The 25,763-nt window shown below is 41.0% G+C and overlaps 1 protein-coding gene across 1 annotated transcript in view; it reads right to left on the bottom strand.

Moving 5' to 3' along the window:
• ARID5B (AT-rich interaction domain 5B) overlaps positions 1 to 25,763 on the bottom strand; it is a 174,232-nt gene that overhangs the window by 72,914 nt on the left and 75,555 nt on the right. The window contains exon 4 of the mRNA XM_038534033.1: positions 13,922 to 14,152. Coding sequence (XP_038389961.1) covers positions 13,922 to 14,152 — 231 coding nt within the window. The remainder of the gene's footprint in view (positions 1 to 13,921; positions 14,153 to 25,763) is intronic.

Here is a 25,763-nt window from a genome sequence, read left to right as displayed (position 1 = left end):
CTCTTAAATGGCTCTGAAGCTCAATTTTTTTCATCTGCAAAACAGGGACACTACCTACCTCAAAGTATTGTGAGAATTTAAGGAGTTGATGTATGTACTAAGTGCTTGGTACGTGTGGAAGCTGGCTTCCCTAAACTTTCCATTGAAGTGATTAATCATATAAAATATAAGGATTCATTAAATAGATAGCATTTAGGGACACAGACTATGGTTAGGCACCTAACATGGTGCCTGACACATAGTATGCTCTCAATAAAAGGTACAAGTTGGTTATTTTATTTTTTAATTAACCAGAATTCTCAGGAAATGAGTTGTCCTACTTAACCATATATAAAGTTGACAGAGAATTGTTACAAATCATTATTTTTGTAGACAGAGTGCAAGTATGTGAGAACAGAAAGGGAACTGAAAGATCACCTGGTGTAAAAGTTCATAATCTAAGACTGTACAGAGTGGACAAGTCTTGAAAAATATATGCGGATTTCCTGTATTTGTTTGATATGTTCATTTTTGCTAACATTGTTCAAAACCATGATGATAATGATGACAATGATGCACATTTTCATAAGAAGAAGATTCAGTAGCTTTCTTCACATTCTCAAATCGGGCTAAGATTCAAAAAAGCTCAGAAATCTAGTCCAATCTTCCATTTTATGTGTAACACTGGAAACTTGGAGTTAACTGAGCTGCTGAAGCTCCCTATTTGGTAAGAGGGTCAGATTCTGAACCCAGTTCTCCTGACTCCCAGTCAAGTGTCCTTTCTGGTACATTGTGTTTTTTCTTAATTTCTGGGTAATTAATAGCACTAGAGTGTATGCTTCTAAAATCATAGCTCTGCACATTTTTTTCCTTAAGTAGGCTCCACACTCAGCATGGACCCTAATGTGGGGCTCAAACTCACCACCCTGACTGAGATGGAGACCTGAGTGGGGATTAAGAACCACATACTAACTGACTGAGCCACAGGGCTCTGCACTTTTACTTAAGGCGAGGCCTTTTACCTGGGCCTGTGACTGCCCAGGGAACATACCCTACCTTCTGTTGCTACTTGTCACCACACTCTAGCACATCAGCACAATCATGGTTCAGCTGTCCCAGCATCACACCTGGGTGGAAGCAATGAAGCAAGGAGGAGCTGGCTGGCGGTAGTCATTACACTGCCAACTTCCATTCCCCATCACCCCTACCACCAGCTACAACTCTAGGTGTCCCTATAGCATCAAGTCTCAATCTTCAGTGTGCATCAAGTAAGATTAATATACCAGTGACAGGATGTTGGCCATTCAAATTCAGGAGGTCAGAGGCTAAAAATCAAAGTTTTAGTGAATTTTTCAGGAGACTGAAAATCTTTGCCTGAGCTCACTTTCTTGCCTAAGCCTCCCCCCCCCCCCCCAAGTATTCATTGAAGAGATTCTTTCCTGTTGTGCTTTAGAGCCACACAGAAACTCTGGATTTTCATTCTGAACACTGGGTTCTCAGCGTCCTCAGCGGTAGCTGAAGAAGATCCAGTAGAAAGGGCCAATTGAGTAAGCGCAGAGCTGGCTCTGCTTTGCCCACGGCTCTGCTATTGCTCAGAAGGAAAATAATTTTGGCAATAAGAGATTCTTGGAATTTATCCCAAAGAAACCATCAAAATGCTGATGGTTTTATATATAAAGATGTTCATTACAGTGTTAATTATACATTATACATTATACATTAAAGCAACAACACTAAAAACCCTAGAAGAAACGAAAACAAACTTCTAATAGAAAAGGATTATGTAAACTCTGATAAAGTCATTTGGTGCAGTATTATGTAACCGTTAACATGGTGCTTGTAAAACTGTCCATAATAATATAGGGGAGTGTTTATTTTTTAATGACTAAAATTTTAAGATGTAACAATTGCATATATAAAATGTTCTCCAGTAAATAAAAACACTTTGGAAAAAGTCTGGAAGGAATTGATAAACTCTGATGAGATTACTGACGATAGTTAGGGAGGCAATATCAAAGAGTGGATAAGCATACCAGCTTTGAAGCTAGACAGACCTGATCTGGAATCCAGCCTGACCACTTATGGGCCGTGTGACTTTGGGCTGATGTGACCTTTCTTAGCTTCTGCTTCCTTCCCTGTGAAGTGATGGTTAATATGAGATTCCTTCCAGGGGCACTTTAAGGAGTAAGTGAGATCATGTGCATAAAGGACTTAGCATAAGGCCCAACATATGGTACACATGCTCACAGAAGAGTGGCAACTATTATTAATTATTATTATTATTATTATTATTATCCTTTATATAATGGCAATAATTTGATAATGAGAAAAATATTTTGAAAAACATAAGAGCTGTTTTTTATTTTTTCCCTCCTTGACACATTGTACAAAGGGGAAGAGAAATAGGTAGCATCTGGTTGACTGAAGATCCTGGTTGATGAGGGTTTGTTGCACACACCTCGCAGCTGTGAGGCCATGCCCTTCAGGACTGGGCCCCATTCGGGGGAACGGCCTCAAGAGCGCAGACTGAGAAGGGGGTGTCCAAGCCCATTGTGGTCTTATCACCACTGCATTCACGTTTAGCTACTGACTTTCCCAAATCAGTTCTTCAACTGCCCAGTAGGGTCATGGACGCTGGTCCTGGAGGTTATACAAGGTAGTTCTGGGGCAAGGCATTGAAGACGGGGTAAAGACCATTTGAAAAGTAGGAGGGACACTCATCCACGTGATGGACATTCCTCTCCTGAGTTGTTCATGGCCAGGCTGAGGGTGGGCTGAGTAGCTACCGGGGTTGGGAGCAGAGAAGCCACAGTCTCTCTGCTTTCAGAGGCCACTTCTCATCCCAGCCCTGGCCCATGACAAGGGTGCCAATGGTCAGCAAGACCACTTCATGAGGGCTCCCAATTGTCCCCTTTGATCTAGTCCTGACACATTCCGATTGCCTTTCTTTCAACAACTATGGTATAGAACGAATTCTCAATAGAATGGGACCTGTCATCTGGATGGTGATAAAGACAAACCTCAGAAGAACACACTTTTACCAACATCCTTTCACTTTTGGAAGGTGTCTGTGCTGGGGACGGGGCAGTATAGTTTCTGGCACTGTGTGTAGCATCTTTTTTTTTTTTTTTTAAGGTTTTATCTGAGAAGGAGATATCGAAAGAGAGCACAAGCAGGGGGTGAGGAGAGAGAGAGAAGCAGACCTCCCATGGAGCAGGGAGCCCGACGTGGCTCTCGATCTTAGGACCCCGGGATCATGACCTGAGCTGAAGGCAGACGCTTCACTGACTGAGCCACCCAGGCACCCCGTGTGTGGTATCTTTGCTAAAATAGCTTATCTATTATTTTAAAGACCTAATGTTCATGTCTGGAGCTGTGACGAAGAAAGCGTGACCTGTTCAACTCTGTGTGTTGTGAAGTTGCCTCGGCCAAAGGCGGAGCTCTCCTCCATGGAGCTCTCCTGAGAGACAGAAGGCCTCATCCTCATCTACAAATACCACGGAGCAAGTCAATGCTCCACAAAGTATCCTTCAGGTGTAAGTGCCACCCAGCAAGTAATCTTCCTAATAATGAACATTAAACTGGCTAAGTCCTTTTTTTCTCAACACTTTCCGAACGATTCCAGCCTGAACTGTGATCTCTATTATTTCCAGATCCATATAGTCCACGTTTCCTTGGAACTTGTCAATGTCCTATATGCTAATGACTGACACCGTTCCTTGGTTTTCACACTGAATTCAGAAATCTGTAGGTTACAGACTATTAAGATCAATCAGTGTGGTGACTTCTAGATACAGGCTACCACTTGCCTCGACTTACGGATGCTGCTTGACTTCCTCAGAGAACACCTTTCTAGCCTGTGCAGATCCCAGGATCTATTAAACATCCTAACAAACTAATAATCTCAACCGAAGATCTTGACCAGTTTATGAAGAACTTTCCTCTGGTTTGAAGAGGTGAATAAATGTTGAGAAAAATTTCCTTTGAGTTAGATACCTTCCCTGGAGAATTAAATCAACTGGCAATGAGCTAAACCTTAAAGATTGAGGTCAAGAAATACTTGACTCTAAGAAAGGAGATAAAATGATGATTTGAAGCCTTCTGTAATTTAGCAGGGTTTTTATATTATTTCCACAAACATATGTGGAAGATGCAGAGGTGAGTCAGGCATGATTCTTACCCCCTGTAGAAGCTTAGAGTCTAGGGAAGAGAAATGCAATAGAATCCATTAACTTTAATACCAAGCGGAAAAAAAAAAAAAAAAAAAAAAAAAAAGCAACTTTGGAAAAGTACTGAGGAGCACAGAAGGAGGACACAGAGTGAACAGTGTTCTAGATGATTCCTCAGAAGCTACAATTTCAACCTAGAAGCCTCCCCTTAAACACCCAGGAAAACAACGAGGCACTCCACTCCTTTACCCTCCACTGCAAAGTTGATGCATCCCTCCCTTTCCTTCTTATAGGCCCAAGGGGAAATTTCCAATTTAATAAGAGACAAGTTGATTTTTCCTCCAAGAGGCTTCCCCTGGGTTCTAACCACAACGGGGCCTCTGGGAGAAGGACTCAGGGGCACCTGGCTCCCTCAGGGGAAGGTGACATCTTCTAGGAAGAAAAAAGTTTTGCTTGCAGAGGCTGTTTTGTTTTGTTTTGTTGTGTTGTGTGTATGCGTGTGTGCATGTGCGTGTGTTTTAAATGTCTATGTTGACAGCTAAAAATGGCAGAGGAAACAACCTTTCTTTGAGCTTCAAAGTCTGGAGTATTTTCCACCTCCTCACCTGAAATAACTTCCTTCTTTTTGTTGACTCCCTCAAGGTCCGGTTGAAGATCCACTTCCTCTCAGAGGCCTCTTTTACATCCTTTAACTCCAGGGGCGCCTACAGTTTGGCCTCCTCTAGTTAGCCCTTAGTGGACTTCCTCGCGGTGTCCACCATGTGGCAAAGCTTTCCCATTTGTAAACCTTGGCAGATATTATCTCCTCTGAACATCAAAATAAGTCCTGAATCTTAGCCCCATGCCCCTCTCACTTTGGGGTGGAAAAGTATGTTCTCCAGGGTCAGGGGACCAGGGTGGGGGTTGCTAACTTTGACAACATGCTAGATCTGTGATCCTGCAGAAACTATGTTATCAGGCCGCTCATGATAAGATGCAGAATTCTTTTTTATTTTAAAGATTTTATTTATTTGTTCATAAGAGCCACAGAGACAGGCAGACAGGTAGGCAGAGGGAGAAGCAGGTTCCCGATGGGGAGCCCAATGCGGGACTCCATCCCAGGACCCCGGGATCACACCCAGGGCCAGAGGCAGACGCTCAACCACTGAGCCACCCAAGCATCCCAAGAAGCAGAATTCTTAAGAAAATCACAATAAGATTTGTAGTGGCCCATTACTCTACGTCTTATCTTGGCCAAGTTGATTTTTAAGCATCTTGACGGCAGAGACCAACATCCCAACAATGCCTGGAGTTCTGCCGTAAACAGAGCCGGTGCTCAATGAATGAATGTAAGCACCCAGAAGCATTAGAAGGTACCAGTCTTTTTCTGCCCAAATCCCATCTGTTCTTCAGTCCTCCATGATGGCAACTGGAGAGCCAAAAAGGCCGTTCAGAAAAGAGATTCTAAGGGAGAGAATTTCTAGGCAATTTCCAAAGGGAGCATAAAGCCCAGATGATGGAATCGAGGCCCTCGCCAGCCAGCAATGAGAAGATTTCCTGAGCAGGCAGCGGAGCCCGCGCCTGTGCCAAGAGCCTGGCTGCTCTGCCTCCTTCGAAAACCCATTACCAAATCATGGCAAGCGAAATTTAATTTTAAAAAGGGAAATGATTTATGTGCTACAGGAATAAAGAAGTGACAGAAGCAGGAAAGCTTGCATACATTTCATTTTTTGAAATTAGACCTATAATTTTTTCATTAAGGGAGGATGCCAAGTTGGGAAAGCCAACGCGTTCTAAGCAGAAAATTAGAGAGAGGTGTACAATCAAAGTCCTGTCAGCGTCGCAACCCCATGCCTCAGAAAGAGCCCATGAGAACACGGGGCAGTTTACGCTCTGCTCCTTTCAACCTGCAGCTCTTACAGGGCTCTATATTTTTATCTGCTTCTGCTTGTTTCTGAGATGGGAAGCATCCGTCTGGCTGGTGTGTGGAAGAGACCACAAGGCAGCAAAGGCTCAATCAGGGAGGCTGGTGTAATACAGACAAGCCAGGACGGTGCCTGGCTATCAAAGTTTCCTGATCCCATCCAATGGTTTTCAGATTTTGCATCATTATGATCTTTCCCTTCCCCACATCGATCTCTCTAAATCCTACAGAACCCACTGAGCCTTCATTATCTAGAGAGCTGGTGATCAGTTATCTGTTTCTAGGTAGCCAGATCTCAGGAAGCTGGAGAGATCTTTCTGAGCCTGGTCCAAGCTGAAAGGCAATCTAGTGTAACTGGTAAAAGCCTGGATACTGAGCCAGACCGTCTAGGTTCAAACCCTGGTTTTGCCACTTGATAGCCATGGAACTTTGCTGTTGCTTAAGTGTCCTTATCTGCAAAATGGCAAAGAGCAATGGTATTGACACATGATATGCATGTATCCATTCACTCTTTTAACTGATATTTATTACACACCTTCTATGTGCCCAGTCTTGTTCTGGTCCCTGGATACACGGTTGTGAACATGCTTTCAAAGAGCTTGCATTATAGCACAGGTGGGGATGGGGGAGACAGACTATAAACATATAAAGAAACAAATAAGAGAGTTAATTTCAGATAGTGATAAGTTACAGGAAGATAATTATATGTTGGGTGATGGGGTGGAGCCAGACTTGCAAAAAGGGGAAAGTCAGAGAAGACTTCTCTGGGGAGCAGACATTTGAGCTGAGGCTGGAATGATGAAAAGGAGCCAGACCCAAGATATCTGGGGAAACACATTCCATGCAGAAGGACAAACAAACAAGTATTTCTGGAATGAGCCGATGTTGAATGATTTTTAGTAGTAAATGATACCTCATTTCCCCAAGAGTCTATATAGGTATGAAATAAGTCTGTAAATGTTTTTTGATGAACTACTATGGACTCGATACATGGTTATGGCTGTGTTGGGTGGTGGTGCAAGAGGTACAAGGAGACTTAGTTAATGAGAAGTACTTAAGTAGTACGTGCCATGTACCATCTAAGTGCTTGAATCCCCACAGCTCTATGAGGTATGGTCTAGATCCATGACATACGGTCCATGGCTATCCCATACTTTCCCAAGCCTCTCCCCAAAGCCCTCATTATAAGGTTACTAGGAGCATAAATTCTTCTGTCTTGTTCACAACTGTGTGCACAGGGACCAGAACAATACTGGGCACACAGTAGGTGTGAACAGATAATAGATATTGGTGAAATGCATAAATGGACAAGAATGTACTGTGTGTCAGGCACTGTGGTGGGCTCTCGGCACCCCCAGACAGCTTCTCCAGCAGTCCAATGAACTTTAATCAGTCCAATTCCCTTGACAGGATACAATGAAGGTGATTGGAGGGTATCTTTGATATCAAGAGGATTTTAAAAATCAAGTGAATACATACTTATTCTGAACCTCATTCTCCCATCCCTTTCCCTAACTAGCACTTTTGCCTGTGATTTTTCAATGACCTGGTTCTTTCCTATAGTGTGTGTGTGTGTGTGTGTGTGTGTGTGTGTGAACTGATAAAAATATCTGTTTCACCCTAGAGAGGAATATGTTGATCTTGCTAATGTAATGGGATATAACTTTCTTGCTTTTCTAAATGAAATGCTAGGTGAAATATTAGCCAATATAGACACAAATCCTTTCTTCTGGAGTGAACAAGAGTTTATTGTACCCATGAGTCCAAATAGTTTTTAATAACCCATTGAGTCCCCTAAGCTACAAAAAGGAGTCCAGAGTTATTTTAAAGTATCCTTCCAAGTTCCAAAAATAGAAAAGAAATTCACGAATCAGACCCATTCCATATATCATGACTCTGAAAATTAGTTTACAGTAACAACATAACAATTCTGGTCATTAACCCTTAAGAGAGATGGTACCCTAGCTTCCAACACCTCTGCCCAAGGTCTGCTCCCCAGCCCTCTTTGTGTCCCAGTGTCCTGGAAGCCAACACCATATGTGAATCATTACATGTACTACTGAGCACATCCAATATACCACAACCAGCAGGCTTATTTGGGTTCAGTTGACCCCACTGTGTGATGAACTTCAACCTTCCACTGTCCTTCCTTGGGCAGCACATGCAACAAAGAGAAGGTACCAAGCATGGTCTTGGTTAGACCATTCTTTAATGATAAACAGAACCTCTAGAGAATTTCCAGGACGAAGCAGTCCCCCAAGAGTGATCTCTGGAGGGTAAGGACTTCTGCATAAATTGCAGTATAGAAGAAGCCTGACTCCTTTCCCACTCAGCTTCAGTTAAAGAGAAACATCTGCCTTGCTATCATCTGGGCGATCGGTGGGCACCGCAGGCAGGCAGGCAGCGCAAGGCTGAATGTGGACAGGGGCCAGGAACAAGGCCATTTGATCATCAAAATCCACTGTGACCATGAAACCTACTTTGGCAAGGAAAAAAATGTTTACTCACTTACAAATTCCCATGATCCTTAACAAAACAACTGCCTTTCCTTTCATTTCCAGCAAAACATGTGATGTTTAGAGGGGAAGAGGCAGAGTCCAGCTCGTCCTCTGTGCTTCAAAATAATGTTACACATCCTGAATTTTCCTTCATAAAAAGTCAAGGTTTCATCCCCTCTTTTGTTTTCTTCCCTCCCTTGGCTTTTTCTTCTTTTGTCTAAAATGTCATTATTTCACCCAACAGGAAAACAGAAAGGGAAAGTTCAGGGCAGAGTCAGAAAAGCTTCTTTAAAACATATTGTAAAAAGTAGAAAACTTTTCTTTTCCATGAAGGCTCTAGGAAGAGTCCCAGAGCCTTAGAGAAATGGATCCTTTATTATTTACAGAGCGAGATCGGTTTGGATGACTGTAAGCTGTCCAAGACCTAAGATTCTCCTAGAAATAATAGAGAATCTTCACTGATCATGAGGACTGTTTTGTTTTTTTTTTTTTTTTTTTTTTTTAAATCAAGTGAATACAGACTTAGTCTGAGCCTGGTGATGAGCTATTACCACCCAGTGTGAAAGGTGGGATGAGGGAGGCGCCTCACCTCATTTGCCTGGAGGAAGAGCAAATCAGGCAGGTGAGCCTGGATTAATACCTAGCGGATCTGTAAGCCTAGCACTTTCCCCCTAAACTGTGCTATCCTCCCTGCACTGCAGCAAAAGACATGTTTTAATACCGATGTTGCCATCTTCTCCCTAAGGGTCAGGGTTCATGGTTTCCTAACATGGACCAAACGTCAAGACGGCACCCCATCTCATCTCTGCTCTTTTCAGGAGAATACCACATCCTTCCTTTAACCCCATCCCATTCCTCAGTCAAGGAGCAACCCCCTCCTGCCCCCGACACACACACACACACACACACACACACACACTCTGACTCCGAAGAACTTAGAAGCATGACTTATGTCTCTTTGCAGTTCAAAATTCAGACTAAAATAAACTATCTTTTATTATTTTTTAATCAACTATATCTTAATCCAGTTAGTTCAACCCACATTTTAGCAGTAATTTCATCTCATTTATATATATTGGGCCCACCTTACATCTCTCTGACAAAAGCAAGTACCTTAAAGTTATCCATTTATCGACTGTACTGTGCACGCCTCTGTTTGGATTTAGCTGTCAACACTTCGCACACGCGACATCAATCCGTGTGGTGTTAAGGGAAACATTGTGCATTACAAACTGGTGGACACTTAATTGTTCTAACAGGAAAAATAGACCAACTGTTTGCACATGTCTGTTTTCTCTACAGCACAGACAATAGTAACAATATGAACGATGGTATGTGTTTTACAAAAGAGGAATCAAATTATAAAAAGGTAAAAGCAAGGTGGGGATAGCCGAAGAATGCCTCACGTTAGGAGGTTCTAACAGGACAGTGGGGGCAGGAATTACATGCAGGGTGAAGATTTTTATAAAAAATTGTCATTCATAATGTCACTTTCCCCTCATTATTATTATAATCTCATTTCCTAATTGCATGTGCAATACAACCAGTCTTCACAATGCTTTCATGGGGAGTCCGTTGCTTTAGTTTTAAAAATAGTCAATTCTCTTGTGCTGCGAAAAGATCACACTGCCTCTAAGAGCACTGTTACTGACAAGATAGAAGGATTCAGGCAGGATGTCAAGGCTGAAGCTTTTCAATCACCTGCCATTAATATGATTCAATTTATGCTTATGTCATAGGTTTAGACACTACACAGCGCTGTAAGCAGGGAAGGGACTTGAATAAAACACACGGAAGAAAGCAGATGGTACGCTATCAAAACCCTTCAAGCCTAAAATAACCTTTCCCAAGTAAGGAGGATAGTTAATTAAAACCAGGATATATTTACTCTATTCTGAATATCTCAATGTAAATAAAAATCAAAATGACACCACTGTAATGTGGGACTAAATGATGAAATTTCATCGATTCTATTTTTCTTTAATAGTTTCTAATCAAACTTTTCATTAAACAGCTTCATAAAATTCCTCGGAGAATTTATTTATAGGGATTCATTGTAGATTTAAAAGCCTCACTTTTATTGTTCAATTAAACTTGTTATTCCGTGGACAACATTTAAACAATGGAGGGAAGGGGGAGGTGTCTGAGCAGTTGGGAAAGGTGGTCACGCAGAGAAAATGTGGATCGTTCCTGCCCAAGAAAGCCTAGTGCCACTTCCAGAGCCACTGCCTGGATTTGCCCCAGCCTTGGTCCGTGGACTCACACTCACGTCCTCCTGGCAGAGAGGGCACCAGACCATTCATGAAGGGCAAACAAACCTAGTGGAGGCCAACAGTTGACCCACGGTGAAGGCAGCCATTCTTGACATGGAGAGTCACGACATGAATTCTAAGTGATTTAGGTTGTTTCCGAAAAATTTTCTATTAGCCTTTCTCCCTGTTTTTGAAAACCAGACCGAGTCCTGCCTTGTTCACGGAGCTTTCCCTGACGCCTCTCATGATCACCCTCCCAAGCCCCCCACCCCACCAGCCCACTGCTAAATTCCTCCTGTGCTTGCTTTCTGCAACACTCACCAAATACTTAATCATTGACTTTCTTGTAACATTAGTTAACCTTTCAGGTGCGTTAATCCTGTCTTCCCCAATTAGAATTTTAAATCCTCCAAACAAGCAAGAACTGTGTTTTATTTATCTTTTGAACACCCTCTCTCACCCCCACTCCATAATCCCATTTAATAGAAGAAAGCAAAAAATATATTGGTTAATAAAATAAACATTATTTAATCATAGGAAAGCAGACACTGTCCTTTTTGAGAAGGGCCTTGCAGGTATTTTATGGCAATTTATGAATTTCATGTGTCAAAGGTGTAGCTGCTAAATGCTATAAACTCTTTGCCATCAGCTCCACCATTCATCCACCTGGTGATATGGCTAATAAAATTTGATTTTTACAGCCTAGGCATACTGTTACCTAAATTACATTTGACCAATTACTGAAGTCACCAAACGTGTGGTACAGAATATATACTGTGTAGAAAATTCGTCTGTGGGCCCCCTGGCACTCGTGGTAATCTGACAGAAGTGTTTCGGTCATCTGGCAGTGTTTAATATTAGGAACATTTGTTTAATGCTAGTCACTAATTAAATTTATGTTCTTCTACCAACTGTTAGTTGGTTAGAGAAACCCAACCCCACGTTTTAACAAACGCTTTAACCCATGTTGATTTCAAATACAACCAGTTGGAAGTTTAAAAGGGTGTTCTCTGGAAATTTAGATGTAGGACCAAAAGTGGAAGGCGGGGGTGGGGTGCTGGCAAAGTGTTTAAATCAGGTCAAAAATAAGCTTTTGTGGTGGGGGGGAAGAGGGGTTCACTTACTAAAACGAAATACTACACGAAATACAAACTATCTGAAGTACAAACTCAATGAAAAGAAAAAATCTAATATTCTAATTATTAAACTGGCCATCTAGCAGTTCTGTAAAGGTACCTTTATTCCAAAAGAAAGTTTCCATTCTAAGAGGCTGGAGAAGAAAAAACAGCATTAAAATTAGCTTTACCAGAAGAAAAGTTCGGGAAAACATTCAAAAGTCAGACGCTTGTGTTTGTGAGAACGTTTAAAACTAATTTAGTAACTCTTAACAACCATTGTGATCACTGTTAAATTGGAACTTCTTTCTATTACCAATTCCAGACGCAATAGCTTTGAAGCCCAATGACTAATAACTCTTAAATTAGCCAAAAAGGTTAAAACATTTTTCACTATGTTATGCTGTGATACTCTAACTTTGACTACTCTTAAATGAGGGAAAGCATTCCTTCAGTTTTATTTTGTGTCAGGAATTTACAGACCTCTTGAGTGGCAAGCAGGACAGAGGGTTTGGGAGTAGGGGATATGGAAAAAAAAAAAAACAACAACTCAAAACAGAAGTATTAGAAAGGGAAGATTTGTAAATGCTGATCTGAAAAGAGGGGTATTTTTTTTTAATGTACTGGATACTTCACCTACTTGAATAAAATGATTATTTGAATATTAAAAATATGACAATAAATTCTTCTTGGAAGAAGGGATAAATAACTTGTATAAACCTTGCTGTTCTCTTATAGACCGGTGGTCATCTGGTAAGACAGAGTTGTGAAAGGCATCCAAAAAAAAGTCTGTAAGGAAAAAAATGCCATGTCCAATGAACCAAGGTCTCCTTCCTCTTTCCTCCCTTCTCTTTTGGAACATCCCTCACCCTCACCCCTACTTACAATATCCCCCTGCAGCAGCAGGTAAAGGGCTGCTGGGGTCACGAATAATGAGAGTAGAGAGGCCACAGTGGATTTCCCAAACCATGCTGAGGCCTGTAACAGTAAGCAAAAACTCCGAATCCGAATAATCCACAAACTGGGGATCCTTGGGAAAACCTTAGACGACAGAATCAAGGAATGTTTCAACTCAAAGGGACCCTATCAGTGCTCTATCTGGGCCATGGGTCTCAGCCTCTTTGCCTCTGTAAGTACAGGAATTTCCAAGGAACATGTATAGCTTGATAAAGCACCCCCAGGGTATTCTGATATCCCTGCCTAGCCAGTTGAGAATCACTGATATGATCCAATCTCTTCAACAAACAGATGAGAAAATGAAGATGTGAGAGATGTGATCCTGGCTTGCCTCCAGTCATTCACTGCATCATGCAAAGGCTCCCAAACCTATGATATATCTTCTCCTTTGCTTCTATCTATAGAGACACATGACTGATTGGCTAGAAGAGATGCAGATAAAATTATGTGTGCATATCCATCTTTGGGGGGCATAGTATATAAAGAGAGAGAGATCTGAATTTAGATATATATACACACACATATATAAATATCTATACATATTTTTATACACTGTGCCCAGCAAAGATGGATATATATGTGTAACCATACATACATATGAAAAAATGAAGGGGCACAGGGATCTATCTCTCATCAATCTATCCATTCGCCCTATAGCACTGAAGTGGTGACAACTGGTGCATTTTTACAGTTCCTTATCACACTGAAAAGGGAGTGATTAGTTAAAAAAAAAATCAGTATCTGAATAGCCAAAGCCTTTTAAGAAAGAGCGAACATGAAAGCTTCCTGTCCTGAAGTCCAATTTCAAGGTCGACCAAGCAACTTCAGACCCTCTATCAAACAACAAATTCTAAATAATTACCCTTTACCCTGGTGAACAGAGGCTGCCAAGGAGGCGATGGCACTTTCTGCCACAGTCATCTGGGGGGCACACAGAGCTTGGGCGGGGGGGCTAAGCCCTGTCCCCCATCACCGCTCCTGGTGGGCACCGAAAACCAGCAAACATACATGCACAAAATAAAGGAGAGAACAAAATAAAAAGACTCACCAAACTCATCACATATACTCTCATTTTCAATGAGAGTTGGGTGGTCAAAGGTATCCCGACAGTACAGGATCTGCGGGTTCTTGCTGACCACCGCAATGCCCCCCAGGGCCAACGCAAACTGGTCCGTCAGAATGGAAGGCGGCTTATCCTGGATGCGCTTCAGCATGGACCGGTACCGGCAATACTGAGGGTAGCTGAGGACGATCACGTTCGTCTCTTCCTCGTCCTCCCCTAGACAAACAAGAGAACACGTCTGTTAGCCTCTTCCCCCCAACACCGGGCAGCCGTGGCCATGCCACAATCCCAACGATCGCTCTGCTTTCGAATGGAAGGGAAACAAGACTGCAAACAAGACTCCCCCCCACCTCATCCCCAACACAGGCTGCGTGGTGGCCCACCCCGGCGGCCCCACCTCCCCAGCCCAGTCCCGCTCGCAGGCCTCGGGGTACCGCGGAGGAAAGGCCAGGTGGACAGATGAGGCGAGGTTTGGGCCACCTGCAAGCAGTAGAAAGAGCCTCATTTATATTACAAGCATTCAAGGCCTCATCAGCAGAACAAAATTACAATTTGGTTGAGCTTCTTTATACATTTTCCCAGAGTCTGCTTTTTTTTTTCTTTTTTTTGAGATTATATAATCTTTCAGGGCTAGAAGTCTCTGGAAAGGTCATCTGGCCCCAGAGAGACGCCTGTAAGTTCAAACAGTATCGTCATCTCATCGGGTGGTGGTTGGTGCTGTTCAGCAAATATTTCTGGTGCTCTTTACGGTCTTGTGGAAAGACCATGCTTCCTGGCCCACTCAAGTCAAGGGGCCATGTGACTGGTTTTGATCAAAAAAATATGATAGAAGTGACTTGAAGGGCCAGTGCTTGACTACAACACGCTCCCCTGCCGCTTAGCGGCTGCACCGTCAGTCAGGGTCTTGGGGCAAGAGCGACATGGAGCAGAGGCCCTCGTTGGTCCTAAATGGATATATAACACAAGCACAAAAGAAGCCTTTGTTGTTTTAAGTGAGGCTGCAATTTGGGGGGTTATTTGTTTTTGCAGCATGACCTATCCCAACTTGATTGATACATCCACTTGCCTTGTCCCCCCTTTCCTTTGCCCCTTAGCTTCTAATGTGCCTTGAATCCATCTGGTAACTTGGCACAACTCAGAGAACCATGCTGAGAAGACTCCCCAAGCATCCTGTGACAGCTCCATCAGAACCAACTTAGCTCAGAACATTTCAGCAACTTCCATGAAGCTCCTTTTTACAATGATCTTAATGCTTATCTACACCTCACTATATTAAGTGCTTATTTATAAAAACCAGATTCTGCATGGAGGACTCCTTCCTTCACCTGAAGCTTGAGAAATGGCAAAAGCACCCCTCTGGTAGCCTGCCACCTGCATAACGTCAAGCTGAATTTAGGCTCCATGACCTGGTCTGCCATCACTCTCTATAACCACACCATCAGCGCGTTTGTAAGCAATTCCCAGATATGTCACTGGCTTATCCAAAGGGAAAACACTCAATATTTTGAGCCCTTACCATGCTGCCGGGAATTGCACAAGACAGTTGTTAAGGATACCAACATTATCGTGGCCATCTGGTAACCAGTGGGAGACAAATGAGTAAGGACAGAACAAATGATGGAATATAACCAGTACCAGTGGAAGGTGTGCATGTGACCTTTTCAGATAGGAGGCCAATACCCAGATGTATTTCTAATTATGTTCACTGAGTTCCTCGGGCTGGAGGCTTCTTCGAGAATGGAGATGTTTAGCTGCTTTCAAGATGACATCTTTTAACAGTTTACATTTCTTAGACTCCTGCCTGGTTTGTGGGTAGCCACTTTGTCAGCTGGCATATTTAATTACAAGGAAATATGTTTACATTGAAGGCAAGTCCCCAAATGAAGTTCAGTTTTTAAATGCTGATATACATCCCAAGACGTTACAATTTGAGATTTTTACCGCAGACCAAGATGCCGGTTCACACTTTGGGTTCGAATTTGTGCTTTCTATAGAGTTAAAGCACATAAAGTTATACTGGAAATAATCACTGAACACCATCAGGATTCCAGGGTACCTAAGTCCTATTTGAATAAGCAGCCCCCAAATGCATCAATTGTATTGTCATACTCTTCTTGTCCAAGACACCGTGGACAAGGGACAGGGATGTAACCATGAACCCCCAGGACTTCTGTCAGCATGCCCCACACCTACTACCACCTCCTGTAAATAGTAAATACTGTGCGAATCTAGACACTACTCCAAAATTCTATCCTGGTTGTGCCATCGGCTTTCTGTACTGGGATTGTACTAGTTTCTCAGTGTTCGTAAGATGAAACGGAGGAAGTTGTGCTTTTCAGGATGAATGATGGCAGAAGAATGGAACAGTTACCTTTACAGCAGAAGATGTCACCTGGATGCTGGGGGGAATTGGCCTTCCTTCTTGTCCCCTTATTCTCCTTCTGTTTTTCTCTGCCCATTTTTCCTGATAATGCCATCTCTAACCTCTTCCTAATTCTCTGTTCTGGATGTGGTCAGCTCCCTGGCTATCTTTAGTGCTTAGAAATGACCTGGGTTTGCTGGTTGGTTGATTTTTGTGTTTGTTTCCTCAATCTATCTTGAAACATTTATCCTTCTTTCTTCATGCAGTTCCCAAAGCACAAGCCAAGCCATGAATCCTCTTTCTGTTGGAGGAAAAACCTGCCAGCTCCTTTGGGTCCAAGTCCTGGAAATGTGTCCTGTGATGTCCATTCATTCTGGAGATAGTAGGTCTGAGCATGCTCTAGGGACTGCCCCCATCAGAATCATTTGGGGTGACTGTAAAAAGGCAGACTCTAGGGGCTTGTCCAGAACCACTAACTCAGAATATCTAAAGTTGGGGCCCAGGAATCTACATTTTTAACAAGCTTCCAGGGAACTTATGCACATTAAACTTTGAAATCACTATCTCTGAGTTTGGGTTTACCTTTTTGTGTAGACCTATAGTAATTTATTTAGTTTGGGTTTTGATCTCTCCCTCTCTCTCTCTGAATGTGTGTGTGTGTGTGTGTGTGTGTGTACACACACACACACACACACAGATCTTTCTCCACTTTTGATGTGCTATGTCCTGATAACACCTTGTAAGTAGAAAATATCCTAAGTTGAAACTGCACTTAATATACCTAACCTACCAAACACGATAGTTTTGCCTAGCCTACCTTCACTGTGCTCAGAACACTTACACTGAGCAAAATCATCTAAAACAAAGCCTATTTTATAATGACTATTTGACTATCTCATGTAATTTATTGACTACTGTAGTGAAAGTGAAAAACAGGGTGGTTGCATAGGTACAGAACGGCTGGGTGTTGGATGGTCACTGTCGTGACCGCATGGCTGTCTGGGAGCTGCGGTTCGTGGCTGACACCCAGCACCACAATGGTATTGCTCCATGTATGGTTAGCCTGGGAAAAGATCCAAATTCAAAATTCAAAGTACAGCTTCTATTGAATGCCTATCGCTTTTACACTAGCATAAAGTCAAAAGATTGTTGTTGAAACATCACAAATTGGGGCTCCAAAGTGTACACGTACTTATAACCTGTTTCCAGTTATCTGCTTCTATCCACACCCCCGCTGTGCCCAGAACAGAATATAGGATCAAATTCCCTTCTCCTTGCCACTCTCCCAGGATGGTCGAGGGAAGCACAGAAGATGGCAAATGAAAAAAGACCTCTCAACTAAAAATAAGAGGGACAGAAGGATGGTTTCTTTAGAAATACTACTATGATTTCTGGTACTGATGGTAAAACACAAAAATTTACAAAGGTCTTCCACAAAACACATCTCTTTTCTTCCTCACAACAACCCTATTGGTAGGATTAGCGCTCGTTAATATCCCCCAACCCAGAGGTAGGATAACAGGTTCAGATACCCAAGTGACTAGCCCGGGATCTCCAGGAAGCAGAAAGTGATGGAGGTGAGACTGTCACCCAGTCTTTTAATTCCAAGTTCAAGGGATTTTCCTTATGACAAAATGTCACACCTACTAATAATAGCAAAATTACAATGCTCATTAAGCTAATACTTTGATTTCTTTTCCTATGTGGGCGTGCTTGAAAGATAATCTTTGTTTATTTGACATCTTATTATTAGAGATTTAATTAATGTACAGTATTAGGGATGAGGATGATAGGCTTTGGTCACATAAAGTATGAAACTTCTGTTGCATCAAGGACTGTACAGTTCAACCAGGTATAGGCCAGAATTCTACTCCAGTTAAATAAATCAGCTTGTTGTGACTTCGGGAAACAGTAATTCACACCATCATGATGTAACAGTACTGACATACCTTTCACGTACAGCAACCCCCCCCTTGCCAGAGGTTTCACTTTCTGCAGTTTGTGGTCAACGGTGGTCAATGGAAGCAGATGACCCTCCCTCTGATGTATCATCAGAAGGTCAAGTAGTAGCCTAACACTACATCACAGTGCCTATGTTGTTCACCTCCCTTCCTCTCATCACAAGGGCATTTTATCACCTCACATCACCACAGGAAGAATGGCGAGTACAATAAGGCAATCTGAGAGAGAGAGAGAGAGAGAGCCTACTTTACCGTTTGATTTTACTATTAGGTATTGTTAATCTCTTACTGTGCCTAACTAGTAAATTAAACTTTCTCATGGGTATGTATGTATAGGAAAAAGCCCTATAGAGATAGGGTTTGGTGTTATATGCAGTTTCAGGCACCCATTGGAGCCATGGATAAGGGGGGGTACTAGGTATATCAACTTTTTGCTTTCTACTCACATAATAGGAAATAAAGCCAACTTTAGATTGTGCAAGTCCAGAACCCCTGAGCCTCATGAACCTCCTCCATACTAAGAGGCTAGAGGCCCAGTTGGGACCTGACCTAATGTGGCAATGTTTAATAATACCAACACAAAAATTATGATAATTTTGTTCCTTATGAAAAGAACCCTCCATTTGGCATTGTTTGGACAGAGGCAAATTTCCAACCTTACAATTAGACATCCCCATAGGAATCGCCTTTAATATTTACCGAAAAAAAAAAAAAAAGAATGAATGAAACCCCAACAAAACCGAACAAAGCCCACGAGACCCTCAGGACTCCTAAGAAAATTAACAAGCGTTCTAGGTGAGAGCACAGAGAAGATCCAGAGTAAAGGTGAGACCTGGAAGAACCAACAATTCATGTAGGGTAAAGTTTCTCTGATTGAAGATACCTCAGAGAAACTTTACCCTGGATGAATTTCAGTAGACATGCTTAGTTAACCAGATAATTTTTTTTTGTTTCTCGAGACAAAGCATGGTCACCTTCACAAGAAAGGTATGTATAACAGAGAATAAAATTTTGAGTTTGGAAGAGCTTTCCAGATCTAAAATTCTATGATCCCGTAACTTTCCCCTAAGCCTTTGCATTAAATTAACTTCTTCCTCATACAGCTACAAAACTATTAAATTGTTCAACAGCTGTCATATTTTATTTTGCCCTAGTACACTAAGAAACAAATAAAGCCAAACAACCCTTTCAAGAATTCTTATTTAAATTCCTCACTACTTCTTTCTTCCTTATGCATTTCATGTACATATAAACAAACACTCGTATGCAGTTACCCATGAAACAGAGGCTGCCAATAAATGCTGCATAGGACATTTTCCCCTTTTTAATTCATAATAGGTCTAGCAGATAAATCTAAGAATGAATAAAGAATGGCTAAATTGTACATTTGTTCAGCAAAAGACAAACAAAGTGTTCCTGGAACAAAGATTTTCTTTCAACCACACCCACATTGGAAAAGAAATCAAAGTATTACCCCAAGGAATCGTACTCTAACACATTCTAGTCAGCTGTAGTTGGTTGGGTTATATAGGCATTACTTGATTTCTGTCAAAAGAAAATGATCAGCAATAAATTGTTGCTAGCAAAGACTGAAATTTTTAAGCCATATTATGATACACTATTAAAATGTCATCCCATTCCTCAATTCCCTCTCCACCAAAAAAGAAAAAAAAACTGAATATGCCTATTTTTAAATGAAATATTCAAAGGGAATAAGAGACCCAAAATTACTAAACCTCATTTCAACTTCAATGAGAAGAATTTTGCCTATTAAAAGTTAATACCTAAAGTACACTGCTTGTAATGCTCAACCAAAATTACCCTAATCCTGTGCTTATATCATAATTACACGTTTTGTTAACCTCTCTCAATGTCAATTTTTCACTTATTTATATATTTTCAAAGTCCAAAACAGAATTCCACAGAGAAACTGTAATTATAACGTGAGACTCCACCCAAGCTTTTCAAACAGTAACTGTATACCATTGCTTTAATCCTCAGAGTTGGGCTGGGAATGGGGAAGGGGTGGAGGGGGAGAGGGTAAGAGCAGGCATTCATTCTGAATAGCACGTTGCTCAAGTTGTCTTTATACAAAGAGAGATGCATGAAATAGCAAACACAATGAATTAATGGAGCATTGACTTTCAAATATCCATAATGCTATTTTTTTTAAAAATAGATAATGGTGACCAAACGCACAGGAGGCTGAAAACATAAATTCCGGAGGAGAAATTTGCTTTTATCTTTCACACAACATTTAGAAATGTAACTTTCTTTTTCATTCTGGGGGGTGAGGGGGAAAGGGAAGGCTTGTTGCGGAAACATCACACTATTATGCTTACTGAAAACCACTATAATCTACTTCTAAAATCAGTAAGCTTAAAAAAAAAAAAAAAACCTTAAAAAAAAATCTTTGCACTAGGATTTTATAGAGCCTGGTGGAAAAAGTATGCATGTTCCTTCCTGCACCTAATTACCTCAACTGAAAAATCTGCCAAGTATTTTGCCCTTTAGTTCTCTTAATCGTATTAGGGCAAATGCATTTGGATGCCAATAGAAACAAACATTTAAAGATTTTCACTTAAAAGATTCCAAATATGTATGAAGGCTATGCTTGAGACACAAAGTCCCCAGTCCTTCAAAGACGACATACAGTGTTCTTTTTTTTTCCCCAAGCAAATATGAATTTGCTCATGTTATAAAACTTGATGTCTAGTTTTGAGACAATTTAAGTAAAATAATGTCAATACGAGAGGCTCTTACAATGATTTATGCTTCTTTCTGTTACTTTATTACATTAGGCATTCCTTTCTCAAAGCTTTCTACTTTTCACCGTGCTCCTAGCAACCAACCAACGGCGAAGCATCAACTTTATGTACCTGGCATGAGTCCAATTCTTACTGCTATTGACAATTATACTGAAGTTTCCATTTAATTGCTGCTCTGTTGTGACACTGAATATTTGTCATAATTAGGCATTTCCTATTTTCTGTCCATTCGCTTTTGATTATTACTGAAAAGGAATTTTTTTTTTTCATTTCAGAAAACCTAAGCATGAAAATTCTACAGATAAGAGCAGCTACAGCTGTTACTATCATTACCAACATTGTAACACGCAGAAAAAAAAAAAGGGGGGGGGGGGAGAGAGAGAAAGAAAAAAGAGAGAGAGAATATAATTTCTCGGAAGGTGATTTTCTTTTCAGTCTAAGTGCTCTTATTCATCTCACAGTTACTCAATGATTTCCTGTTCTAATTACAGGACATTATACAGAAAGATATTTGTAAAAGCAAAATGCAGCAGTGCCTATGACTACATAGCTTGGATGGGTAGAAAGTGTTTCAGATTCCAAAGTTGTACATCAACTTTATCAATTCCTGATCGCAAGTTGGTGTGAGTGTGTAACGCATCACGCCATATTTCTACATCTCTCCTCAGGCAGTAGGTACCCTTGGTACCAGGGGTAAATACACATCAAAGGGGAAAACACATTTGCAGTTAACTGATGTTGCAGAGTTGGGTGGGGGAAGATGGGTCGTCAGTTGTTATTTTTTTTCCCCCTCATCAAAGCTGTTAAATTGGAGGCATGCCAAGACAAGGAGTGGAAAATATTAATAATAAAAATAAATTAAATGCCTGATTAAAAGGGAGAGAGAACAAGATTCCATCCGGAATAGAAATGAAAATGCCACAAACTATTTCATAAAAACATACTGTGACGTCAATGACACATCAGTATTGCACTGTTGTGGTTATTTTGAGAAATGGTTTGTACTGTAAGTCAGCTGGTACTGCCCCACCCGTGATGATTTTGTAATTCTCTACACAGTAAGCAAATGGGGGCAGCCCTGAGATTGCTAAGACGGAAAACAGACCTAGCCATAGAGAGCTGGCAATAAAAAGATAATGTACTTTTAACATAACAGAACAAGAAGATTGGCTTTATTAACTAAAAAAACGACTTTAAATGGTCCCCAGCTTGCCATTTGTTTTGATAAATGGAAAGACAGATCTTCCCAGGATAGGCCACGAAAACATCACTGGAGAACTTATAAAAAAGAAAATGTGGGAAAATCTCTCTGTGCATGGTTGTAAACAGAACAAAGAATATTTCAAATGCAAAATCGGGGCTTTTAACTAGCTGTTTCCCAAAGCCAGCCACTTCAAATTACATGGACACACAAATATAAAAATATGTATTAGTACGTTCATATTGGCTCTTGCCCTGACTGTTGCTTCCTCACTCCAAAAGGAAAACAATACCAGGCTAAACTAAAACCAAACACTGCCATCTCTCTGAGTAACAAACGAACCCCCTGGGAAGCAAGCCAGCTCAATCTCCAAGGTTCTCCCAAGTGGTCACTGAATCCTAAGCCACATTCAGGAGCCACTCTAGATTTCATTCTGAGAATTCTGCATCTACTTCCATATGGCTCATGTCAGCTGAATGTGAGTGCTGCACGTGACTGTGGCTAGGCAATAAGTGTCTCTACTCCTGAGACCACATGGCCAGACTGCCAAGTGGGTAACGGGGTGACCACGGTTGGAGTGGGATTCTAAGAAGCCTGACCTACCTTAACCTGCCTCCCCTTCACAAATTGTTAGGCTATAGTTAGCCATTCTCTTTATTCATTAGGATAAATGATTTTCAGTATCAGAAGAAGAAAATATAAAGAATCTATGAGAACGCCAGGGAGCCAGGGCTTAGACAAAATTCCTCCTACTCTAAAAACCGTGGCAAAAGTTTTCTCAGAGATTAACTCACACCTTTATTTATTTATTAGTGGGCCAGGTAAGGCTGTTACGGTGGATTTGAACTTCATTAAACTCAACTTTGTCTTGACTTCAAGGAATGAGAACTATGATCCAGTCAGCCCCTATGGTTGCCACGACAATTGAAAGGCAAAAAAACCTGACCTCATTAGTCCAACTGGCTTTAAAAATCATAATAATTTCTGCCATCTTTATATATATAGAACATATATATGTTCTATATATATATATGTTTCCTTTTCATATATATAGAATATATATATATTCTATATATATGGCTTTTTATTTTCAAGTTGCATCTTACACGTGCCATCAGTGCAAGAACCACAATCCTACTATGCAACATCTGTATAAACCCTTTACATTTGAGAGACCTTTAAGCTCCCACACTCATGACTAACCTCCATTAAGGGGTGATACAGGACAGATCAATAGCAGAATAATTAACTTCCTCACATCAATGTCTCAGCATGTAAGATCCAAATGTGTGCCTTACACCAAATGACTAATCACTATTTGCCATGACTTTTCACGAACACTGATCATGCTAAGTCTCATAAATTCCAAAGTGGTTAATATTAGGGGAAAACAAAAACAAATGTGTATGGAGAACTAAACACCAAAAGAGTGTAGAACTGACTAGTACGGATTACTCAATGCCTAGCATTTTGGAGACATTTTATACATGTACACATACATACACACACATATACATACGTGTGCATATGTCTGTAATGAATGGTACATCTACTTCATTAAAACTGTGTGGCCCTTAAAATTAGCAAAAGTAAATCAATTTTAGGTCATGCAAAGATTCCTTTACATTAAGTGAAAAAAAAGTAAAGTATAAAACAATACATTCAAACTTATGTCTTTTGTTCAATAGCATTACTAAGCCCCAAGTCACATAGCAGACAGTTCGTTCATTTAAAGTGTATGAGCTTTTGGTCTATTTAGAAGTATGCGTCCATCACTACAATAAAATTTAGAATATCTTCATTCTTCCAAAAAGAAACCCTAAACCCTCTTGCTCCCACATCTACCTTGACTTTCACCAGTCCTATGCAATCGCTTAATCTTCTGTCTCTACCGATTTGCTTATACTGAACATTTAACACAAACAGCATCATACAGTATGTGTTCTTTGCCACTGGCTTCTTTCATTTGGCATGAAGTTTTCAAGGTTCATGTATATTGTCATGTGTGTCAGTACTTCCTTTTTTATTGCTGAATAATATTCCATTGTATCGATATGCCACATTTTATTTATTCGTTCCATCAGATGATGAATTGTTGTTGTTTATACTTTTTGGCTATGAATAGTACTACTATCAACATTTATGTAAAGATTTTTATGTAGACATATGTTTTTCTTTCTCTTGTGCATATAACCCAGAAGTGGAATTGCTGGGTCATGAGGTAATTGTGTTTCCCTTGTTGAGGAACTGCCAGACTGGCTTTTTTTTTTTTTTAGATTTTATTTATTTATTCATTAGAGACATATATATATAGAGAGAGTCAGAGACACAGGCTGATGTGGGACTCGATCCCGGGACCCCAGGATCATGCCCTGGGCCGAAGGCATGCACTAAACTGCTGAGCCACCCACGGACCCCCAGACCGTTTTTCCAAAAGGCTGTACCATTTTACATGATCTCCATTAGTGTATGAGGCTTCTGACATCTTCACATCCTCTCCATCATTTGTTATAATTTGTCTTTTGATGGCCATCCTAGAGATGTGAAGTGGTAGCCCATGTTGTTTTGTTTAATGCTTCAAAATCATTCATAGTAGATGAATGCCTCTAGGTTGTGAGATTACCAGTGATTATTTTCTCTTTTAAAGATAGGAACAGGGCAGCCCGGGTGGCTCAGCGGTTTGGCACCGCCTTTAGCCCAGGGCGTGATCCTGGAGACTCGGGATCGAGTCCCATGTCAGGATCCCTGCATGGAGCCTGATTCTCCCTCTGCCCGTGTCTCTGCCTCTCTCGCTTTCTCTCTCTCTCTCTCTCTGTGTCTCTCATGAATAAATAAATAATAAATAAATAAATAAATAAATAAATAAAATCTTTAAAAAAATAAATAAAGATGGGAATATCGGGAAAATTTATATGAAATTTCAAGAGGTCTCAAACAGTCAAAACAATACTGAAAAAGAACAAAGTTGGAGGACTCACACTTCCCTATTTGAAAACTTACTACAGGGGATTCCTGGGTGGCTTAGCGGTTTAGCGCCTGCCTTTGGCCCAGGGAGCCGTCCTGGAGTCCCAGGATCGAGTCCGCCTCAGGTTCCCGGCATGGAGCCTGCTTCTCCCTCTGCCTGTGTCTCTGCCTCTCTCTCTCTTTCTCTCTGTCTATCATGAATAAATTAATAAAATCTTTTTAAAAATTACCACAAAGCTCTAGTAACTAAAACAGTGTGGTAGAGGCATAAGGACAAAATGTGATTGAACAGAATAAAGAATCCAGAAGTAAACTTTCCATTATATGGCCAACTGATTTTTGACAAGGGAACCAAGGCCATTCATTGGGGAAGGGGCAGTCTTTCCAACAAATGATGTGGGGAAAAGTAGATATTCAGAGGAAAAGAATGAGCTGGACTTTTACCTCACACCATGTACAAACATGAACTCAGAATGGATCAAAGACTCCAATTTAAGAGCCAAAGCTACAAAACATAGCAGAAAGTCTTTATGATTTTGGATTTCACAAAAACACAGGCAACACGAATTTA

Source organism: Canis lupus, chromosome 4 (assembly GCF_011100685.1).
Source record: "Canis lupus familiaris isolate Mischka breed German Shepherd chromosome 4, alternate assembly UU_Cfam_GSD_1.0, whole genome shotgun sequence".
NCBI lineage: Eukaryota > Metazoa > Chordata > Mammalia > Carnivora > Canidae > Canis > Canis lupus.
This window is presented reverse-complemented; position numbering and strand designations above follow the sequence as displayed.